The sequence below is a fragment of the Beauveria bassiana genome (assembly GCF_000280675.1).
Source record: "Beauveria bassiana ARSEF 2860 unplaced genomic scaffold BBA_S00024, whole genome shotgun sequence".
Taxonomy (NCBI): Eukaryota; Fungi; Ascomycota; class Sordariomycetes; order Hypocreales; family Cordycipitaceae; genus Beauveria; species Beauveria bassiana.
The window spans coordinates 148,753-166,785 of record NW_007930859.1 but is presented as its reverse complement, the minus strand read 5'-3'; the positions used below and the strand labels follow the sequence as shown (position 1 = coordinate 166,785).

The 18,033-nt window shown below is 51.7% G+C and overlaps 7 protein-coding genes across 7 annotated transcripts; 5 read left to right on the top strand and 2 right to left on the bottom strand.

The window, feature by feature from the left end:
• Positions 1-532: 532 nt before the first annotated feature.
• Positions 533-2,221, top strand: BBA_07336 (Cytochrome P450 CYP623C1; the record flags this gene model as incomplete). Its single annotated transcript, XM_008602433.1, has 2 exons — positions 533-607; positions 824-2,221. The coding sequence occupies 2 exons, from the start codon at positions 533-535 to the stop codon at positions 2,219-2,221; spliced, it is 1,473 nt and encodes a 490-aa protein (XP_008600655.1).
• A 406-nt stretch (positions 2,222-2,627) lies between these two features.
• BBA_07335 (Cytochrome P450 CYP655C1) lies at positions 2,628-4,284 on the bottom strand (the record flags this gene model as incomplete). The annotated part of the gene is made up of 2 exons (XM_008602432.1): positions 2,628-3,632; positions 3,700-4,284. The coding sequence occupies 2 exons, from the start codon at positions 4,282-4,284 to the stop codon at positions 2,628-2,630; spliced, it is 1,590 nt and encodes a 529-aa protein (XP_008600654.1).
• Positions 4,285-5,633: 1,349 nt separating this feature from the next.
• BBA_07334 (C6 zinc finger domain-containing protein) lies at positions 5,634-8,261 on the top strand (the record flags this gene model as incomplete). Its single annotated transcript, XM_008602431.1, has 1 exon — positions 5,634-8,261. The coding sequence occupies one exon, from the start codon at positions 5,634-5,636 to the stop codon at positions 8,259-8,261; it is 2,628 nt and encodes an 875-aa protein (XP_008600653.1).
• A 1,515-nt stretch (positions 8,262-9,776) lies between these two features.
• BBA_07333 (uncharacterized protein) lies at positions 9,777-10,215 on the top strand (the record flags this gene model as incomplete). Its single annotated transcript, XM_008602430.1, has 2 exons — positions 9,777-9,965; positions 10,189-10,215. 2 exons carry the CDS (start codon positions 9,777-9,779, stop codon positions 10,213-10,215), a joined length of 216 nt encoding a protein of 71 aa, XP_008600652.1.
• Positions 10,216-10,490: 275 nt separating this feature from the next.
• On the bottom strand, positions 10,491-11,978 carry BBA_07332 (aspartyl proteinase; the record flags this gene model as incomplete). Its single annotated transcript, XM_008602429.1, has 4 exons — positions 10,491-10,574; positions 10,659-11,525; positions 11,586-11,807; positions 11,922-11,978. 4 exons carry the CDS (start codon positions 11,976-11,978, stop codon positions 10,491-10,493), a joined length of 1,230 nt encoding a protein of 409 aa, XP_008600651.1.
• A 2,778-nt stretch (positions 11,979-14,756) lies between these two features.
• BBA_07331 (N,O-diacetyl muramidase, putative) lies at positions 14,757-15,655 on the top strand (the record flags this gene model as incomplete). The annotated part of the gene is made up of 3 exons (XM_008602428.1): positions 14,757-15,020; positions 15,068-15,250; positions 15,302-15,655. The coding sequence occupies 3 exons, from the start codon at positions 14,757-14,759 to the stop codon at positions 15,653-15,655; spliced, it is 801 nt and encodes a 266-aa protein (XP_008600650.1).
• Positions 15,656-16,423: 768 nt separating this feature from the next.
• On the top strand, positions 16,424-17,457 carry BBA_07330 (vacuolar membrane protein; the record flags this gene model as incomplete). Its single annotated transcript, XM_008602427.1, has 4 exons — positions 16,424-16,483; positions 16,652-16,742; positions 16,796-17,343; positions 17,392-17,457. 4 exons carry the CDS (start codon positions 16,424-16,426, stop codon positions 17,455-17,457), a joined length of 765 nt encoding a protein of 254 aa, XP_008600649.1.
• Between the last annotated feature and the right edge of the window lie 576 nt (positions 17,458-18,033).

The following is an 18,033-nucleotide window of genomic DNA, read 5'->3' as shown; positions in this document are numbered from 1 at the left end:
TAGTGAAGATAATTAGGCTTTTGAGGGCAAGCGAATAGTGAAACTGTTACAATCAATAAACAGACTTGGCTCCAAATTTCTTGAATAGTTTCTTTATTTCGTCCTGTGACTAAATAAATGATCCAAAAAATTGCGTTGCTAGTGCGTAGCCAAGTAGCGTACGCGACCGGCACTGCGCCGCTGTTTTGATCTGCACATATTGTCAACCTTCCTTGATGACTGTAGTTGATGACTGTCATAATGTCTGCAACTCAACAGTCGCGGAGTAAACCTATAGAATTGTGGAACGGCGAGTCACAACATATCAGATCGAACAGTTGCAGAATGCTGTCACTCCAGTAGCGCCCGCAATTCTCCGTGAGGCTGCATAAATATTCCGAATCTTCCAGTGATTTGCTGCCTGTCCATACAAGTGTCGTCTTTGTAATACGCTACTCTTGGATTTTTTCCACATTTCCTTCTATAATGTGCTATTTGAAGTGTCATTCTTGTTACGCTCTGCAGTACTGTTGACTCTCTGTCGACAATCGAAATGGCGCTTTCCGAGGTATTATCCATGGTAGCCCAGCTTGGCTACTACGAAAAAGTGACGGGCATTCTGGGAGTCGTCAGCATTATTCTTCTTTTTTGGAAGCTCAATCATGAGCCCTTTTACCCTGCGTTACCATTGGCAGGAGAACCTCCACAGCGAAGATGGTTTTCCCTCTCCAACAGATTGAGATACTACAACGACTGCGCCGCTCTTTTCGATGAAGCCTATCATACTGCAAGTCACTAGATGGGGAGAATCTCAGATGCAAATAATTATACTAACGCTGTATAGTATGCCAAAAAGGGCAAAGCGGTTCTAGTTCCCTCCATGGGTGTTCACACTGCCATGATCATGCCCGAGAGTGCAATGAATTGGGCCATGTCGCAGCCCGACGACTCGCTGAGCATCAAAAAGGCATTCTCAGAGCTCAATCAAACCAAGTACAGCCTTGGCCATAGCAGATACTGGGAGGACCCGTGGCAGCTCGATCTCGTCAAGGCCCATCTAAGCTCCATCCTGCAAAATCTTATCCCCCAGCTGAATGAAGAGCTAGCTGCCGCTTTTTCAAAACACCTGGGAACTGATGCGGAGAATTGGAAAGAGATTGAGCTGGAAGTCATCATGAGGAGGGTTATTGCCCAGGCAACAAGCCGATTTATTGTCGGCCTGCCGCTTTGCCGAGACGATGGCTATCTTGATCTCTCTTACAAGGTCATTCTCGGCATGGTGACTACAATCTGGGCTACCCTCCCATTTCCCGACTTGATCCGCGCAGTAACTGGACCTCTAGCCAGCTGGCAGACACGTCGCAATATTTCGAGGATTCAAGAGCACCTCGAGCCTCTGTACCAAGAGCGCATCTCCATCCTCGAAAGCAGAGACGGCCAGAAAAGCGACCCGGGGCCACAGGACCTCTTCATGATGATGCTTCGCTTCGCCCAAAAAAAGCGCCCAGACGAGTATGCCAACCTCGGCATCATGACGCGACGCGTGTGCGCGGCCAACTTTGTCGCGATGCACCAGTCCACCGTTTCCGTGACAAATCTCATCCTCAACATCATCGGCTCAGACGCCGAATTCAACACCATAGCCACACTTCGAGATGAAATCACCCAAGTCATGAGAGGTACAGACGCAAAAGGCTGCTGGACCAAGGATACGTTTACGCGCATGAGGAAATGCGACAGCGTCGCGCGTGAAGCGATGCGTCTCAACTTTCCCCTGGGCACGCGCGGCTCCATGCGCACCGTCCTAAAGGACGGCCTCGAGAGCCCCGAAGGCATCAAGCTCCAAAAGGGAACCACCATATCCTGGCTGGCCTCTTGCGCACAGGTCGACGCCGACCGGTTCGACAATCCGCAAAAGTTTGACCCCTTTCGCTTTTCGAGAGCGTCCAAAGACGACGACGACGACGACGACGACGACGGCAGGAGTACTAGTAGTCATACCAAGGATGCTTTTGTCACGACTTCGCCGCAGTACTTGCCCTTTGGCCATGGAAAACACGCCTGCCCGGGAAGGTTCATGGTCGATTTGATGTTCAAGATTATCCTGGCCCAGCTTCTGACACACTACGACCTTGGCTGGCCGGAGGATTACCAGGGCAAGCAGCCGCCCAGTGTTTGGCAGGGGGAATTATCCGAGCCTCCTCCTGGCGCGCGTATTCTGGTCAAGAGGCGCAAAGTTTAGTTTTTTTTTTTTTTTGTACTTGTACTTGGCATCATTATCTGCTAGAATTCTACACTATTCACAGACTGGCTATGCATAGTGTCTAATTGTGCACTTTGTCAACTTTCGTAATCCATTGTCACTAGTGCTACTTTAATACCTGAGCCTTGGTGAGACTTTGACATATTGTTACATATATGCCGGTTTTGTTACGAATTTCAGGGCCAACACGAGTTTGATAAAACTTTCAACAAATTTTTGGTCGACTTGCGAGGGTCACGCTGTCTGAAATGGTCGTCCGGAATAAGTTCCCGCTGGCACCACACAAGTCACCAAACTGGATCATTCCATTTCTCTCACTTCATTCCATTTCTTCGACTTAATCTGTAAGCGTGTTTCATTCAAGCAAGAATATGTATCCTAAAAGCTACTTGTAAAACGCAATCTTGACTCCGTGCATGCTAGAAGGTCCAATACGCATTCTGGCCCTAAACGGCTCCGGGTCCCGCGCCACAATGGTGCTATACTTTTGCGCCAACCGAAAAAGCATATACGCAGACTCGTTCTGGACCATCATCTGCGCTGGGCATCTTCTCGGCCCGCCCCCATAGGGCAAAAAGTGCCAGCCGCCTCGCATGCCGTCCCAGCGTTCAGGCCGATACTCGTTGGCATCCGGACCCCATTGGTCGGGGTCCCGATACATGACAGTCTTTGTCACTGAAACAATATCACCTTTGCGAACGTCGAGGGGGGCTTTGCCGTTTGGTCCTCCCCCAAGTGGCAGTACCACATCTGAGAGGGCAGCTCGGACCTGAGTCACGTTGTTGGGGATCAAACGGTGCGCTGGCGTACAAAGTGTGGTCAGTGCTAGGGTCAGCTTAGATGAGAGGGGTTTGGGTTTCATACTTTCATTCAAGATGCCGTTGAGGTACTTCATGTTTCTGAGCATCTCAAAAGTAATGGGCGCATCGCCGACCGCATCCACTTCATCTCTCAGTCTCTTCCACGCGTTCGAGTGGCGGGCGAGGAAGTACAGGCAATGGCCGATAAACATTGATGTCGTGTCATTGTTTGGAACAAAGATGAGGCAGACTTGAGACCTCAGCTCTTCCTCGTCGGGAAGCATCGTGGCCATTGACCAGAGCAAGTCTGTTCTCTCCTCGTCGACTGGGAGGCCATCTTTGATGCGCTGCTGTCGTTCCTCGAGTTCTTTCAAGGTCGACCGAATGTATGGATTCAGAAAACCGTGTACCTTTTCCACGGCCTCAAACCACCAATCCCAATTGAACGCCCAGAGAATTCTGTGAGTCTGCGCTCGTTGACGGCCGCCTCGGAGAACATCGGCCATTGCCCACGTGACTTCAGCACGGTCGGCATGCGTCATGGAATCCTGAGATCTGCCAAAAATGAATTCAGATGTAATGTCGAGAAACTAAAAGTTGTTCAAAAATCTCTCAGTACGTTGTTATATGATGTGGGCACAGCAGCAGCTCACGTACCCATCGTTGAAGCAGAGGCTGTATGTCAAAAGTCTCTCCATCATCAGGAAGCAGTGTCATGAATTTGTCCGCAAATGGCTTGATACGATCAGTACTGACATAGACACTTCGCTCAAAAAAGGGCTTGATCAAGGTGCGACTGAAGCTCCAGTCGTCGCCATCACTGGTGCTGACACCCTTGTGGGCAAATGGTTGAAATCCAGGAGGGTGCTGCCTGATGGGCTCGACGCCAAAGTTTTGGAAATTGGTCGCATAGACGGCTTTGAGAATCTCTGGCTCAATGGAAAAGATCCACCGGTAGCCGCCATAGTTTGCAGAAAAGGTCTTTGTATGAGGCATGCTGGCGTGGAGGTCTCGGAGCCATTCGAGATAGCGGTGTCCCCGCAAGGCTCTTGCCTGGCTAATGACAATGCCAAAACCAAAGATAGGATCCCATTGACGCAAACGTGGCTCAGGCAAACAGCCTTGTGCGATGGACTTGGATCCTCCCTTGTCGTGAGCTAGGAATCTGCGCAGCAGTATGACAGAAAGACATGCCGACAGGATAAGGTATGGGAGGCTCACGCTGTCTAGGAGGGACAGCATTTTCGTTAATAGTTTTGCAAGAATAAATTTCAGGCGTACAATGCAAAGTTTCTTCTACAGTCACGTTTCCCGATGTCTTTGAGCGAATACCCCATGTTTATCTCCAAGTGGTAGAAAACCCGCCTGACCTACATGCACACGGGAATCAATGCGTCACTAGGCAAGGAAAATATCATGGAAAGATAGAATGCCCCAAATCAGAATTTTCCGAGAGGTTTATTGCGGCCGTTTTGGATATGAGCGGCCTTGATCGGGATATTCAACCAGAGCCTTGTTGGAGATTTCCGTCGTCTAAGAGCACGCCCTGTGCCTTTTTCCGAGGCTGAGACTCGGAGATGCTACGACAACTCCAATTGGCTCAACAGTTATCAGATACCCCAGTTGGGTACTGGACCTCGTTTCTGCAAAAATTGCTGACTGACATGTTCGTACATATGTTGTTGCCCAAAGGCAGACGCAACTTGAAGCTGACAGGCGCTGTCATGCATGGTAGCCAATATGCGCCTCGCTGCGATTGGTTAAAGTCTATTCTCGAGTTTGCAACGATCGTCTTTCCGCAGGGGTAGGCAGCGAAATAGTAAAAAGAGCTATGCAATGCACAGCCACGGCTGACGACGTCTTGGCAATGAATCGGAAACCGTTCCCTTGTGGTTTGACGAGTCTAAACGGTGCATCGTTACACAGCAGAATCCTTCCAGCCGAGCCTCGCAGTGCATAAAAAGGCATTACATTCGTCGTATAAAGTGTGTTTGATGAGTCAGAAGTCTCATTCATTTTGGGGGGCATACTTCAGCAAGCCTATCATGCTAGGCTTGCTAGTGCTTTCTAACTAGTGGTTACACGGCGGGATGGCATCATCAGACACGGCAGGTAATGGCGTTGGTTTAGAGACTAGTAGACTGAAAAGGCTTGAGCCTGCAGTAACAGGCAGCGGTGGAGGTCAACATTGCTCGCACTGGTTCCGCACATTCTTCATGGTACGACTATCCGGTTGCCTCTGAAGGAGGCAGTCCCCGTACCTTTTATAGCAGCGTGAGTGGCGCCTTTTGGTGGGCTCGGCAACCGGATATGGAGTTTCGAAAGGTTGAGACAAGCTTCCAAGGTTACTAGCCCGCCCCCAACCGTCACTCTGGACGGACAACCCAGGCAGACAGGCTGTTTACTATTGCTTCCCTTGATGATGAAAGGCTGAGTAGTTGCGTGAGGCTGAAGGACACTCCAGAGCAAGTGTAGAACCGGGAACATTTATATACATTTGAATTTTCGCAAAAGGCATTGCTCCATGCAGTCTTCTTGTCACTTTATATACCTGCAGCGGGTTGTACACTACACCCCATTCTTCGTCGCCCATGGAGCCCGGCCCGGCGCATAGGCGACGTCGACCTGCCGTTGCATGCAGCGAGTGTCGCAGGCGGAAAATTCGATGCGACCGTGGTTTCCCGTGCGGACCGTGCCGCAAGTCCCTGCCAGCTCTTTCATGCATCTATCACAGCCAACCTAGAGCGTACGCGGCCTCTGCACCGCCTCGGCCGCACACCGCACAGCATCAGCCGAGACCCAAGGTCAACAACACTCATAGTGTTGATCTGACCAAGTTCAATTTGCCGAGTTTTGAGTCGGACGCATTTCACGGCCTTGATCAATTCGGCATCGACTGGCAGCCCAGCTGGGAACACCAGATCACGCCTCCCACGGGACATTTGGCAGATGCGGGGGCTGACTACTTCCAGAGCCCAACCTTTTCCGTCATCGATGACCATGAAAAAAAGGAAAGCACCAACCATTCTAGGGCGCGGCAGGGGTACCCTGGCTCAACGGAAACAATAAACCCCGGCTCGGTTTCCCATTCCGCGGGTGTCAACCCAGATTCTGGCGATGATCGCTGGTATCAAATATTGGCTCGAATAGGAAAAGTCGAATATCTTATCCGCGACATTACCCGGCATCAAAGTTCAGACGAGGCTCAACTGGTGCCGATACTGCGCGACCTATACGAAGCAGAGCCTGATGAATGTCTCAGACTACCGCCGCTATCGGGCATTGTTCTGAAGCTGGAAAATCAAGCCCGGCTGCAAAAACAACAAGATGATAAACAAAGCCTAGCTCGTCTATCACCACTGCTAGATGCTTCATCCAAGATTCATCAACTTTTGCCGCCCCGCCAGGCGTGCAAGAAGCTAGTCAGCGCCTACTTTGAGACATTCGGCTCCGTCCTGTGCATACTAGACACGGCCGTGTTTACCAGCGAGTTTGAGCGCTTTTGGGAAGCAATTGACGCGTCAAGAGTACCCAGCACAGACCATGAAGAAGCTTTTGCCCACAAATTACTCGTCGTCATCGCGCTCGGCTCGGTTACATGCCCGAGTAGTCCTGGAGCGGCAAGCTCAGAGGCCGAACGAGCGCGACAAACGAGTCGGCGAAACCATGCCATCATGTGCGTGCAACACACTAGACAGTGGCTGGCTCAGAAAACGGCAAGAGGTATTCGTGCTGACTTGGATGTTGCCCAAATATTGTGTTTACTGGCGCTTGCGCGCCAGACACAGCTGCACACTGACCCCTGGCCACGACGACCAAGTATGGATGGAACAGTAATTCTCACGGGAGACCATGACCTTGCCCGCCTGGGCATGCAGATGGGCCTGCATCGAGAGCCACGGACAGGGTCCATGGCGAAGCCGGCCAAGGAAGCCGAGACAGAACTCCGCAGACGACTATGGGCAACTATGCTCGAGCTCTCGCTACACCAGTATCTCGACGCAGAGCTTCCCCCGCCTCTTGGCGCCGATAGCTATGACTGCGCCACGCCTTCTTCTAACGGGGTTGAAGAGGAGCCCAGGTCATATTTTGTGCCAGATTCCCTGCGCGTGCCAGCATCGACTGTATTAGCTGCGCTATCGCGTACGCAGCGCCTTCGTCTCCGAGTACTCGAGCACCTCCATGCTTCTGGAGCAAGCAAGGATATCCAGGAGAGCCAGCGCCTGGCGATTGAGTTGAGTCAAGCCTTCAATTCCGAGGTGAATAGTCTTTTGTCCCCGGCATCGACACAGCCTACTAGTTTCCAACTGTGGCTGCTCAACGTCTTTGTACGCCCATTTATACTCGCACTTGGCGTGCCACTGAGCGGCGAATCGAGAAACAGATTTGCCGACTACTATCTCCGCCGGCTAAGACTAGAGAATGCAGTTGCAATGCTGCGTCCTGGTCCGCACGAAGACGGACCGAGGTCAATACAGTCTCAAATTTCCTCCCATGCTGGTCAGACAGGATCCAGAACCAAGACAGCAGCGACGGCTTACCCATTCCTTCCAACACCTGGTACTGCCGAGCCATGCAATACAAGCAGCGAACAGCATTTCGGCACTCACAAAGCCGCATGCACCTCACTCTACATCGGTGGACCTAGCTACTACGCCGTGGTGCATCGGCAAGTTGTCGCGTCGCTCTGCGCCGATGTCGTTGCCGAAATCGAAGACGACATGTTTCCAAATCTCGACGCCGCCATGCTGCACCGGATCGTCGCCATTCTAGAAGACGCGGTCAACGAATATCGAGACCAAGTGCACGCGTCCGCGGGTGCTCACGCATGCCACGAGTTTATCCTATTCGCAGCCGCTCACAGCCTCGCTCTCGCCTCGCTCAATCGATCCAGTGCGCGCGAGGTCAAGGAATCAGTCATGTCATCTGTGTGGATGGCTCTGCACCATTGTTGCCAGGCCATGGGCGAGCCCGCAGAAGCCATGTTGGAAACGGAATGGGGAACTGAGGCGGTGCAGCAGACTGCGACCGAGTCCCAGTCCGTCAATAGAAGTGTGTCAGACGCCGACAAAGGCTATGAAATTGACGCACAGTTGCAGGGCGTCAAGTACATGTTGCAGCAGCAGAGCGATGCTGCGTCTACGGCTGATGGCGAAATCGCCGACATGTGGGCTTTTGACGACGACGAATCGTACCTTTCCGTAGGCCTGCCGCTGTGACATGACAAGTGCTGTACTTTGAATGAGAAGGTGAAACGAGTTGCCAGTTATGCGAGGTGTAAAAATTTTATGCCTTTGGATAGATAGTCTTGGCGATAGAGACAAATACAGGATATAGGAATGCTTAATATAACAAGGTCCGCGCTACCTGAATCATGCCCTGATCTTGAGTTTTTTGGTGACTGGTGACTGGTGACTGGTGACTCGGGTTACATGGAAGCAGAACCCCCTGCAAGGCTGGCCACAGCGGGCCACGGCGGGCCACAGCGGGCCACAGCACAAAGTAGGTATCAATCTACCTATCCCCTCAGCCCTGACAGTACAGCCCGTATAGCAGCCGTGTAGCCAGTACTCCGTACAGCCGCCAGTACCCCAAGTCACTAAGTCAGCAGTTCGTAAAAGGGTAGAAATAGCTCTTTCAATTTATGTGAGACGCCTAAATCAGAAAAGGTACTTTATTAACTAGGGCTATATTATAGCTGGCATAATTACGTTGACACGTAGCATAACACAGCCTTAAATTGAGGAGCACCTTTTAAGGCGGTGTGCCGATTGACATCTCGTATTAGCGCTTAGAGTCGTTCTGCTGGTCCTCGACTGTAACTTCAACCGTCTGCTTGGCATCGACGTCGACTTGTCTTAGCTGTCCTTACATATATACATCTCCCCCACCATAAACATGCCATCAATGAATTTCAAACGAAGAGGTATATGGTTACATTAATGCCGCAGAGTATAATAGTCAAAGTTAATTAGATAACTTTACGAGGTCTATACCTTTCAATAGGTTAAAGGAAGAGGGTTACTAACGATAAGGTAACGTGAAACTAGTCTTATTAGCGGCTCGAAATTATAAGTTATAGAAGTAATATTTATGCCTCCTAGTTAGATCTTCTCTATATCTATTAGATATATCCTTTTTAAGGAAATAAGTTTCGCTTCTCGGACTTTTCTTGGTCTTCTCTGTTTCAATAAGGTATTATTATATAACCTGTTAGAGAGGTTATATCGGCTATCAGCTTAGAGTTTAAACCCCTGACATCCGGGTACTTCTCTATCTCAACAAGGTATTATCGTATGATCCGTTGGAGAGGATATTGCGGCCCCCTGAAGAAGAAATCCGATTAGTTAGCGCACCTATCACGTCCTTGCATTATATTAATGCAAAGACGGGACGGTCGGCGCATCTGTTACCAATAGATGATCGTGTGATGGAGTTGCTGCCTAAGAAGATCAGACGGGTAGGGAAGGCTCTTCCCGCCGAAATCGTCTATATAAGGCATACCTCCCCCTACGTTCTCTAATACTTGTTACCTAAGTAAGCTATATACAGCGAAACTAGCAGTTTTCTAAGAAATCTTCTAGTATACTATCACTTATAGTCTTCTACGAATCAACTCTACCCTTTTCCGTGAGTCTTCTAACCCTTACCCTAACCCTAAAAACCTTAGATTCGGAATTATTCCTATTAACACACTTCTAAGATCTGCTTCTATTTTCAAAAAGAATTTCAAGATGTTCCACTTCTCTAAGCTTTGCGGAGTTCTGTTCCTGCTTTCGGCTGCACAGACAGCTGTCGCGACGGATGCCTCTAGTGGCGGGTCAAACGATCATTACCCTCGGTGCGCGGGGGCATTGTCTGCTTACGTGACTTGCCTAGACCAGCGAGGCCTCCGGCAATGCTACGAAGCACACTACAACAGTGTGCGTGCGGCTTGTCCTAGTGACATAGTCAATACGATGTGGGATGAGGACACTGCGAGCATCCGTGCAGTTCTTCAAGAAATGAGGGGTAATTAGTGTACGTGTCAGATAGAGGGCACTTGATCCATATGAGTCTCGCTGGTGCTTGACTTAGTCTATTAGTAGGGGTTTTTACTTGGAATTCTAGGGTTTTCCCCTGTATCTACTAGTCAATACACTATAGAAAGGACCGAAGGCTCTTACGAGCTAATCCAAGCAATATATATAAAGATTACTATTCTATCTTTATTTATTAAAGTAGTAACAGAATTTTAGTAAGCTAAAATAGTAGCTAAGTAGTGAGGTAGTTCGTTCAAATGTTACTAAAATAGAGGTATATTATACTAAGAAACTAGTAATAGTTGCCTAATTTGAAGACGCATTAGGCAGTGGCAAAGATCTTGACGGGATCTAGATCTATCACTCGGCTATGGCCGTACATGATGTAAAGACGCTGTATCACGATATGTTAATGGGTGCCGTAGTCTACTGAGACTTGGGAGGAGTCAAGTTCTGCGTCTTCTCAATCTTGGGGACGGCACCGAAGCGCTGATTGCCCTGGTCCCAAATCTATTACAAAAAAACATCAGCACAGAGTCTTTTTACACCCAAAAGCGCAAGAAAAGTAAAACTGCATCATTTCACAACACTTACGGCGTAGACAGACTTGAGAAACGCATCGCCCAGAATGTCAAAGGGGTTGTTGCCGCGGGACTGCACGCCGCCGTACCAGTTCTTGTCGTCGGCCGGCGCAAACGCCAGGTCCTCGGGCTGAATGACAAACAGGTTGTCGCCGACGGCGACCTGAAACTCGGGCAAGTCTTCGGGCTTGGTCGTGAGCGGAAACACGTAGCCCTGCTGCTGGGAGTCGTACTTTGCGCCAGGGATGGCCTTGTAGAGCGCGTCGCAGACCTCGTCCGACACGAGCGCCAGGGTGGTGCCCGTGTCGGCTATGGCCGTGTTGCCGTCGAGCTTGAGCTGCTTGCCGGCGATAGAGGCGCTCGTGGAGGGAAACATCCAGAAGCCCTGAGACGAATCAATTTCTGTCCATGCAATCTCCTTTTCGGAGGCCATGACCAGGTCATTGTCAATGTAGCCAAAGGTGTAAAAGGACTCGGGCCCGTCTGCGTCGCGCTCGCTGTAGAATGCCGAGGTGAAGAGCTGCGACTCCTTGGGAATGTCGCCCTGCGTCATCATGTTGGCGACGGGGGTCTGCGCGGGCGCAGGCTGCCCGTTCTTCTTGACGGTGTTGATGGCGGGAAAGGCGAGTCCCAATAGCCCATCGCCGGAGCCCTGAGCGAATTGATCGGCGAGTTTCGAAGCGAGTTCGACGGTTTGGTTCTCAATCGTGAGGCCGCCAATAGTAACGTTATCGCTGCCGCAGTCGCCAGAGGCGGAGCTGCCGTCGCCGTAGGAAATCTGCCACGTCTGGCCGGCCAGCTTCTTAAAGGTGGACGACTTGGACGGGTCAAAGACGGTATGGCCCTTTTGAGTGGCCTTGTCCAGCTCAGTGGAAAAGATCTATGTAGGTCAGTGCCCATGCCGCGGAAACAAACGACAGTAGAAAAGGTGAAGCCGTACCCATAGATCAGATGAGCCAGTGTCGAAATCGAGAAGGACCTTTTGTGGCGGTGTGCCAATCGACACCTCGCACAGGTACTCAGAGTCGTTCTGCTGGTCTTCGGCCGTAACCTCACCCGTCTGCTTGCCGTCGGCGTCGATTGTCTTGGCTAGTCGCGAGGTGATGGCCGCGCGTCCGCCAACGGCAATGTGTGAGTGTGCGAGGCCGCGCTGCTGCAGGGTCTAGATGCGGTGATACGGGCCAGGTTTTGTTGGCTCGAAGCCGAAGCGATTCAGCAGGTAGACGTATGACTTTGTGCCGTGGCGTTTGTAGTTTTGATTGGGCCTGGCGCGGACCTTGGTGAGGCCGCGGGCGGCCTGGAACTTGGCTTGTGCCTGAAAGAATGCGTCCATGATGTATGTCTTGGTGTTGAGTTGCTTGTTGATCAGAATTGTCAAAGATGGTTACGGAGCATCATCAAGCAGCAGATCCGGTCCGGTGACGCTTTATATACACGTCCTTAAATCTGATAGATAAGTCTTCAGGGGTGTTTAGTGCGGAAAGTCACCATAGAGTTTTGTGATAACGCGGTCATATGCAGCTATGGTGCGACTTTGAGCTTCCTCTTAAGGGACGATGTGCTACTAGCTTGCGTCACCCTACACAATGAAACTGCGTCTTCGTTGACTGTTGTGCGTTGACGACAGGTGCTATGAAACACTGGTGTACAAGGACCAACACTGACGTCAGACGCCATCGTAGTGTAACCTGAGGGCTCCGATTACCAGCTTCAATCAAGGATCTACTTGATTGCCCGCTGTGGGATGATCCGCGGCTCCGCTAAAATTCACGATTGGGACATCATGCTGTTTCCAGAACCTTGCGCATACTGTGTAATTACTGGCTTTCAGCTGTTCTCTCCCCGTGGCGCAGTGCACCATGTGCCGCGTTGCCGTGCGGGCATGGCCGTGATGGTGGCGGATCGGCGCCGCTGCAACGTGTCGCAAACTCTGTTGTTGCCCATTGTAAAAATGCCATCTCCAGCGTGACAGGGGTGTGACCGCTAATCGGGAGCTTCCGTTCTCTCGTGCGACAAAGTATAACTAGAGGTGCTAAACGTGTGTGGTACCGAAGTACGCCCTCGCCCTCGTCTTATTAGCTTTTGAAAGCTTGTAATGCTTGCACGGAGATCGACGACATTTTGAGGGGACCAAGAGAGGTAGATCCGCAGATTGGTCCGATTTTGTTCGATCTGTAGCTGGCTGGCCTGGCTTGGCTTTTCTTTAGCTCTCGCTTACTGGACGAGTCGAAAAGCTTGAACCCATGAAACCGCAAGACAGTCGTGACCAACGTCGACTAGAGATGTCTGATTCTTCCTCTTGGGAGAGTTAGATCCGCGGACGTTATGTGAACGTTTAAGCTTCTTATTGGGCAGCGGTCACGGTGAGGCCGCGCAGCTTGCGCAATAGCCAACTTGGACTAGTCACATACCAAGAACGACGGAAGTCGTAACCCATCACGGGCTGCCGATCGGTGAATTATTCTTCAATGAAGTTCCCTGCTGAGTTGACTCTCGTGCTGTGCAACAAAGGCTGCGCCGAATTAGTGTGGGTGGTTGAGACAAACCCTCGTGCGACAGCCTTGCGGCGCGGTACCTGCGCAAGCGCATGCAACACATCTAACCACAGCAAGATCTGGACGTGTGGCAAGGAAATCAAATGACATTTGTTGCTGGTTGCTTCTCGTCAGGCAGGCTAGTGGGTAAATTATGAGCTCGTCCAGTGACCTGAATCGTCTGCTGGGGCCGACATTTGCTGCAGGTTGAGATTGGTGAACTAGTGGTCGAGTGAGGAGGATAGCTCTCGAGGTCCCAATGCTGCCTAATATGAAGACCCCGTTCCGAATTCCAGAGTCCGAAGCAGAAGCTCGCAGGCAACTTCTAATCGGGTGTTGCGCAATGTACAATATATGCGCCGATTTGTGTCACACTCTACGATAGAATAAGACGTTAGTCACGCCATTTTCTGTCAAACAATAATGTCGGATTGACTTTCTACCGAGCCGGGAATCTCACGTTCAGATTTAGTTTTGGCGCCCGTCCAGTTAGTAATCCCCTTGAGGCAGGTGTTGCTGTAACTCGACATGCTCGACTGGCTGGCGGTGTCCATTTCCCTTTTGAGCTATCGGCCAGCTCCGCGAGGCCGGATTGTATCGTAGCGAGCAGAAAGCGGGGGGATCGGCATCCCAAACGTAGGGCACTTGCAGCGACATACATGCGAATGCCGTAATGTCTGCTGCATAATGTCGACTTGGCGAGGGGGTCGCCTTGAATAAGTGGTGACTATGACAGCGAGGCGGCGCCACAGGGTCACATATCTCGAGAAGTCAAGAAAACAAGAAAACGCTCTAGTAACGATGTCGAGCAGAGGCTAGGAGGACAGAGGCGGACCCTAAATCTCACCCACGGCATTAGTTCGTAAAGCTGAACAGAGATGCGTGTGTGGCAATGTGGTTCGGTGGTAAGCTCAGAATGCATTACTGGCAAAATTGTGTCATCTGTCCATGATCTTGTTAAATGATATAGGCGCTATTGGACCAGTGGACAATTATGTCGTCTCGCCAAGACCGGAGACGGGGAGCATGCATGCATCGACGCTAGCGAAGGGATCTGCCGGCGAAAAAGCGCCGTAAGAATGAGTTTGTACTTACTTGGAGTTCGGGTCGTTGTGTTATACGCAAGATCGTGTTTTGAATATTCCCGGTCATCGACAGTTAATCTTGTGCATTTCAACCTGAGGTCTGCGAGGATCAACTGACCTATCTGGCCCTCGAAGACTCAAAGTGTACGCCGCAGGCCATTTTTTGCTGGCATTGACAGACAAAATTGCAATGTAAACAGTAGCTACGGCACGAAGATAAGCTGCAACGCACTGCTCGCTCTCCTCGTTCTTGGGCCCACCAACCAACTTCAGCCGCGATTTCCGTCGAGTTTCCGTCCCACCGCGTGCGGCCTATAGTTGAGCCAGTGGCAGCACGTTTTCCTCTTCGGTTCTGAGATAACGTAGCAGATGCCGGCGGCACTCGGAGTCTGGTGGCTGACGGAGTTCCCCACGGTCGGTCAGGATTTGGATCGCGGCGCAGGGGTATCGGCGCAACGGGGATCAGCACGATGAGTTGCGTTCGAGGTTGCAATGGAAGCGAATGTCCTCAGTGTCAGCGGAATGTGCCGAAGCATTGGCTATAAATACGACAGTGTGTTCCCGCTTGGAAAGAAGGAAGTCAGCCTTACAACGACAGTAACCAAGATGAAGTCTTTCTCATCCATTGTTGCCGGCATTATCGGCCTTGCCTCCGTCGCCTCTGCCACGGTGCAGGGCTTTGACGTCTCTGGCTACCAGCCCACCGTCAACTGGGCTGCGGCTTACAGCAGCGGCGCTCGCTTCGTCATTATCAAGGTACATGCTGAGGGCCATGGGAGACTGTGATAATGCTGACGATATAGGCCACCGAGGGAACGGGCTTCACCTCGTCCAGCTTCAGCTCGCAGTACACGGGTGCCACGAAGGCTGGCTTCATCCGCGGCGGCTACCACTTTGCGCTGCCCGACCGCTCGTCCGGCTCTGCGCAGGCCGACTACTTTTTGGCCCACGGCGGCGGCTGGAGCGGCGACGGCATCACCCTTCCGGTGCGTGAACTGCAATTTGCTGATGTGTACAAGGCGCACTGACGTGTCTAGGGCATGCTGGACATCGAGTACAACCCGTACGGCGCCACCTGCTACGGCCTCTCACAGAGCGCCATGGTCAACTGGATCAGTGACTTTATCGAGCACTACAAGGCCAAGACGACGCAGTACCCCATCATCTATACGACGACAGACTGGTGGAAGACGTGCACAGGCAACAGTGCTGCGTTTGGCCAAAAGTCTCCGCTGAGCCTCGCCCGTTACGCGAGTAGTGTGGGTGAGATCCCTAACGGCTGGCCGTTCCAGACATTCTGGCAGAACAGCGACAAGTATGCGTACGGTGGTGACTCGCAGATTTTCAACGGCGCGTACTCGCAGCTGCAAAAGATTGCTCGCGGTGGTTGAGCTGGTGCAGGGTGAACGCTCCTATTCGTTGGGACTTGAAACGGCAAGGGGAGGAGGCGTGGCTCAAGTTTCTGTGGCTAGTGCAGCCTTTAGGTGCGTCTCCACTACAGTGACACAGTGGCTTTAGCAGAGCAGCGGTCGCGTTGAAAATGTAACTACGGATTACGGAGTAGATGGAACGATATAATCAAAGCTCGCAGTGATGTTCTCTTATCTCCAATATGACGTATGATGTGTTTCTTCCTGGTAAGAGGCCCCGCGTTGATCTGTGGTCGGACATTTACTGTGCAGTGAGCGGCCCAAGCCACAGGGGCGGCGAGCCATGGGCCAAAAAGAGAGGAGAAATACAGTGGCCACGGCGCCAAAATTTGATGGGCTCCAGGGCACCCAAAGCCCCTGCAACCCTGCTACCCCTCCTACAAGTTGCCGCCACAAGCCTCCGCCACACCTCATGCGACCACGACTTTCTTCTCCGACATCCTCATCCTCATCCGTCCGGCAGTCTAGTGTTCCTGTTCGCTATTCATTTTTTTTACCCGTTCGTCTGTCATCGAACCCTCTTGTTTTCATCATCCTCCCTTTGTCACTCTCCTCTGGCTCGTGCCTGGTTTTAACAGCCGCACGCTGCCCCGGACGTCCCCCACGCCTCTTTCGTCATCGAACCCGGGCCAACGGGTGAGGCCACGAAGCCTTCCGCGACCGCGACCCCAACCAGCAACACATCAATATTTCGATTTTACAAATACATACTCGATCAACTCTCTCAGCATGGCTTGGGACTCGCCTCTGCAGACTTCTGCCGTGAACCGATATATTCTTGGTCGCATTGTACGTGTCCTTACCGATAGGCGCTAACGCCGCCAATGCCCGTGCTCCACGCCGCTGCGGTGATCGGTGACGCTGTCAACTCTATATCGTCATCATCAGCGTGCCGTGCCGCTCAGCCATCAAACCTCAACTTCTAATTGCATTATCTGATCTTTCGTCCTTTTACAGCCGCTTCTCCATACCCTTATCCTCCTCATCGAAATGGCGCTCGCCGCCCGACTGACGGCGAGGTTCAATGCCTCGTACGAAGAGCGACCGCGTACGTCCATCAATCCGCCAATCTCTTCGAGATGAAAATCGCTAACTCATCAGTCATCACCATGATGGTCACCAACGCCCTTCTCGGCGGTATAGCAGATACCGTCGCCCAGGTCATAACCGCCTTTCGCCACCGCGTCGTCCGCAAGCCCGGCGGTGCCAAGGACGAGACCGTCACAGTCGAACTTCACGAGCTTGGCCGCAAAAGCCCCTATTACGAGAAGGACTCGCTCAGTTTTGGCCCGTCAACCGGCCTGCCACCCGCCTTTGACTTTGAGCGTCTCACTCGCTTCATGGGTTACGGCTTTTGTGTCGCGCCCATCCAGTTTCGCTGGTTCAAGCTGCTCGAGCGCCTCTTCCCCATGTCAAAGACGAGCTCCTTTGGTCCCGCGCTGAAGCGTGTGGCCTTTGATCAGATCGCATTCGCGCCCTTTGGTGTTGCCCTCTTCTTCACTGCCATGACGGTGGCCGAGGGCGGCGGACGTCGCGCCGTCAGCAACAAGCTGCGCGACATGTATGTGCCGACTCTCAAGGCCAACTATGTGGTGTGGCCGGCTGTGCAGCTTGTCAACTTTCGCCTGATGCCTGTCCAATACCAGCTGGTAAGTCCGCTAAAGTCTTTTTATGTGTCGGTAGCTAACGTGCGACAGCCGTTTGTCTCGACCGTTGGTATCGCCTGGACTGCATACCTATCTCTCACCAACAGCACCAATTAAGCATTCAGCGGAGTATTGTTTAGCCGCACCGATACGAGGCGCTACACACGACTACCAGGGGTCATCCAGATGAGCAAATTGCTCACAGGGTAAGAGAATCGCTGTTGAAGAGGCACCAGGCTTTAGCTGGCGCGGGTCCGTCTGAACGAGCATAAGTGTGGGACACTCGTATCGCTATCCGCGCATCCCTTTTGATGGCTGCTCTCATGATGGCCGCGCTGGCTACGAGCCCAACCAAGAGCACAGCAGTGGCAAGAGAAGCTTGATCCACGATAGAGACCATCACCATGGTACTGGCCAAGACAGCGGCGACTATCGTAGCCAAGCTTGCAATGGCAATGAAGATTATGGAATCAGAGACAGTGAGGTAGATTTCTGCAGAGATTCGTTACTTTATGGACAGCACTATCGAAGTAGCATATATACCAATCGATGCTGGTGCCTGGGCTGTCAGCCTTGGTAGCCAGTCTGTACTTCACAAATACAATGTTTTCTTTTCACAAGTTGGATCCCTCATTAAGCTCGTTCTTTCAGATCGAGGCTGCCTTTTTGAGACTTGCTTCTCGTTCAACACAG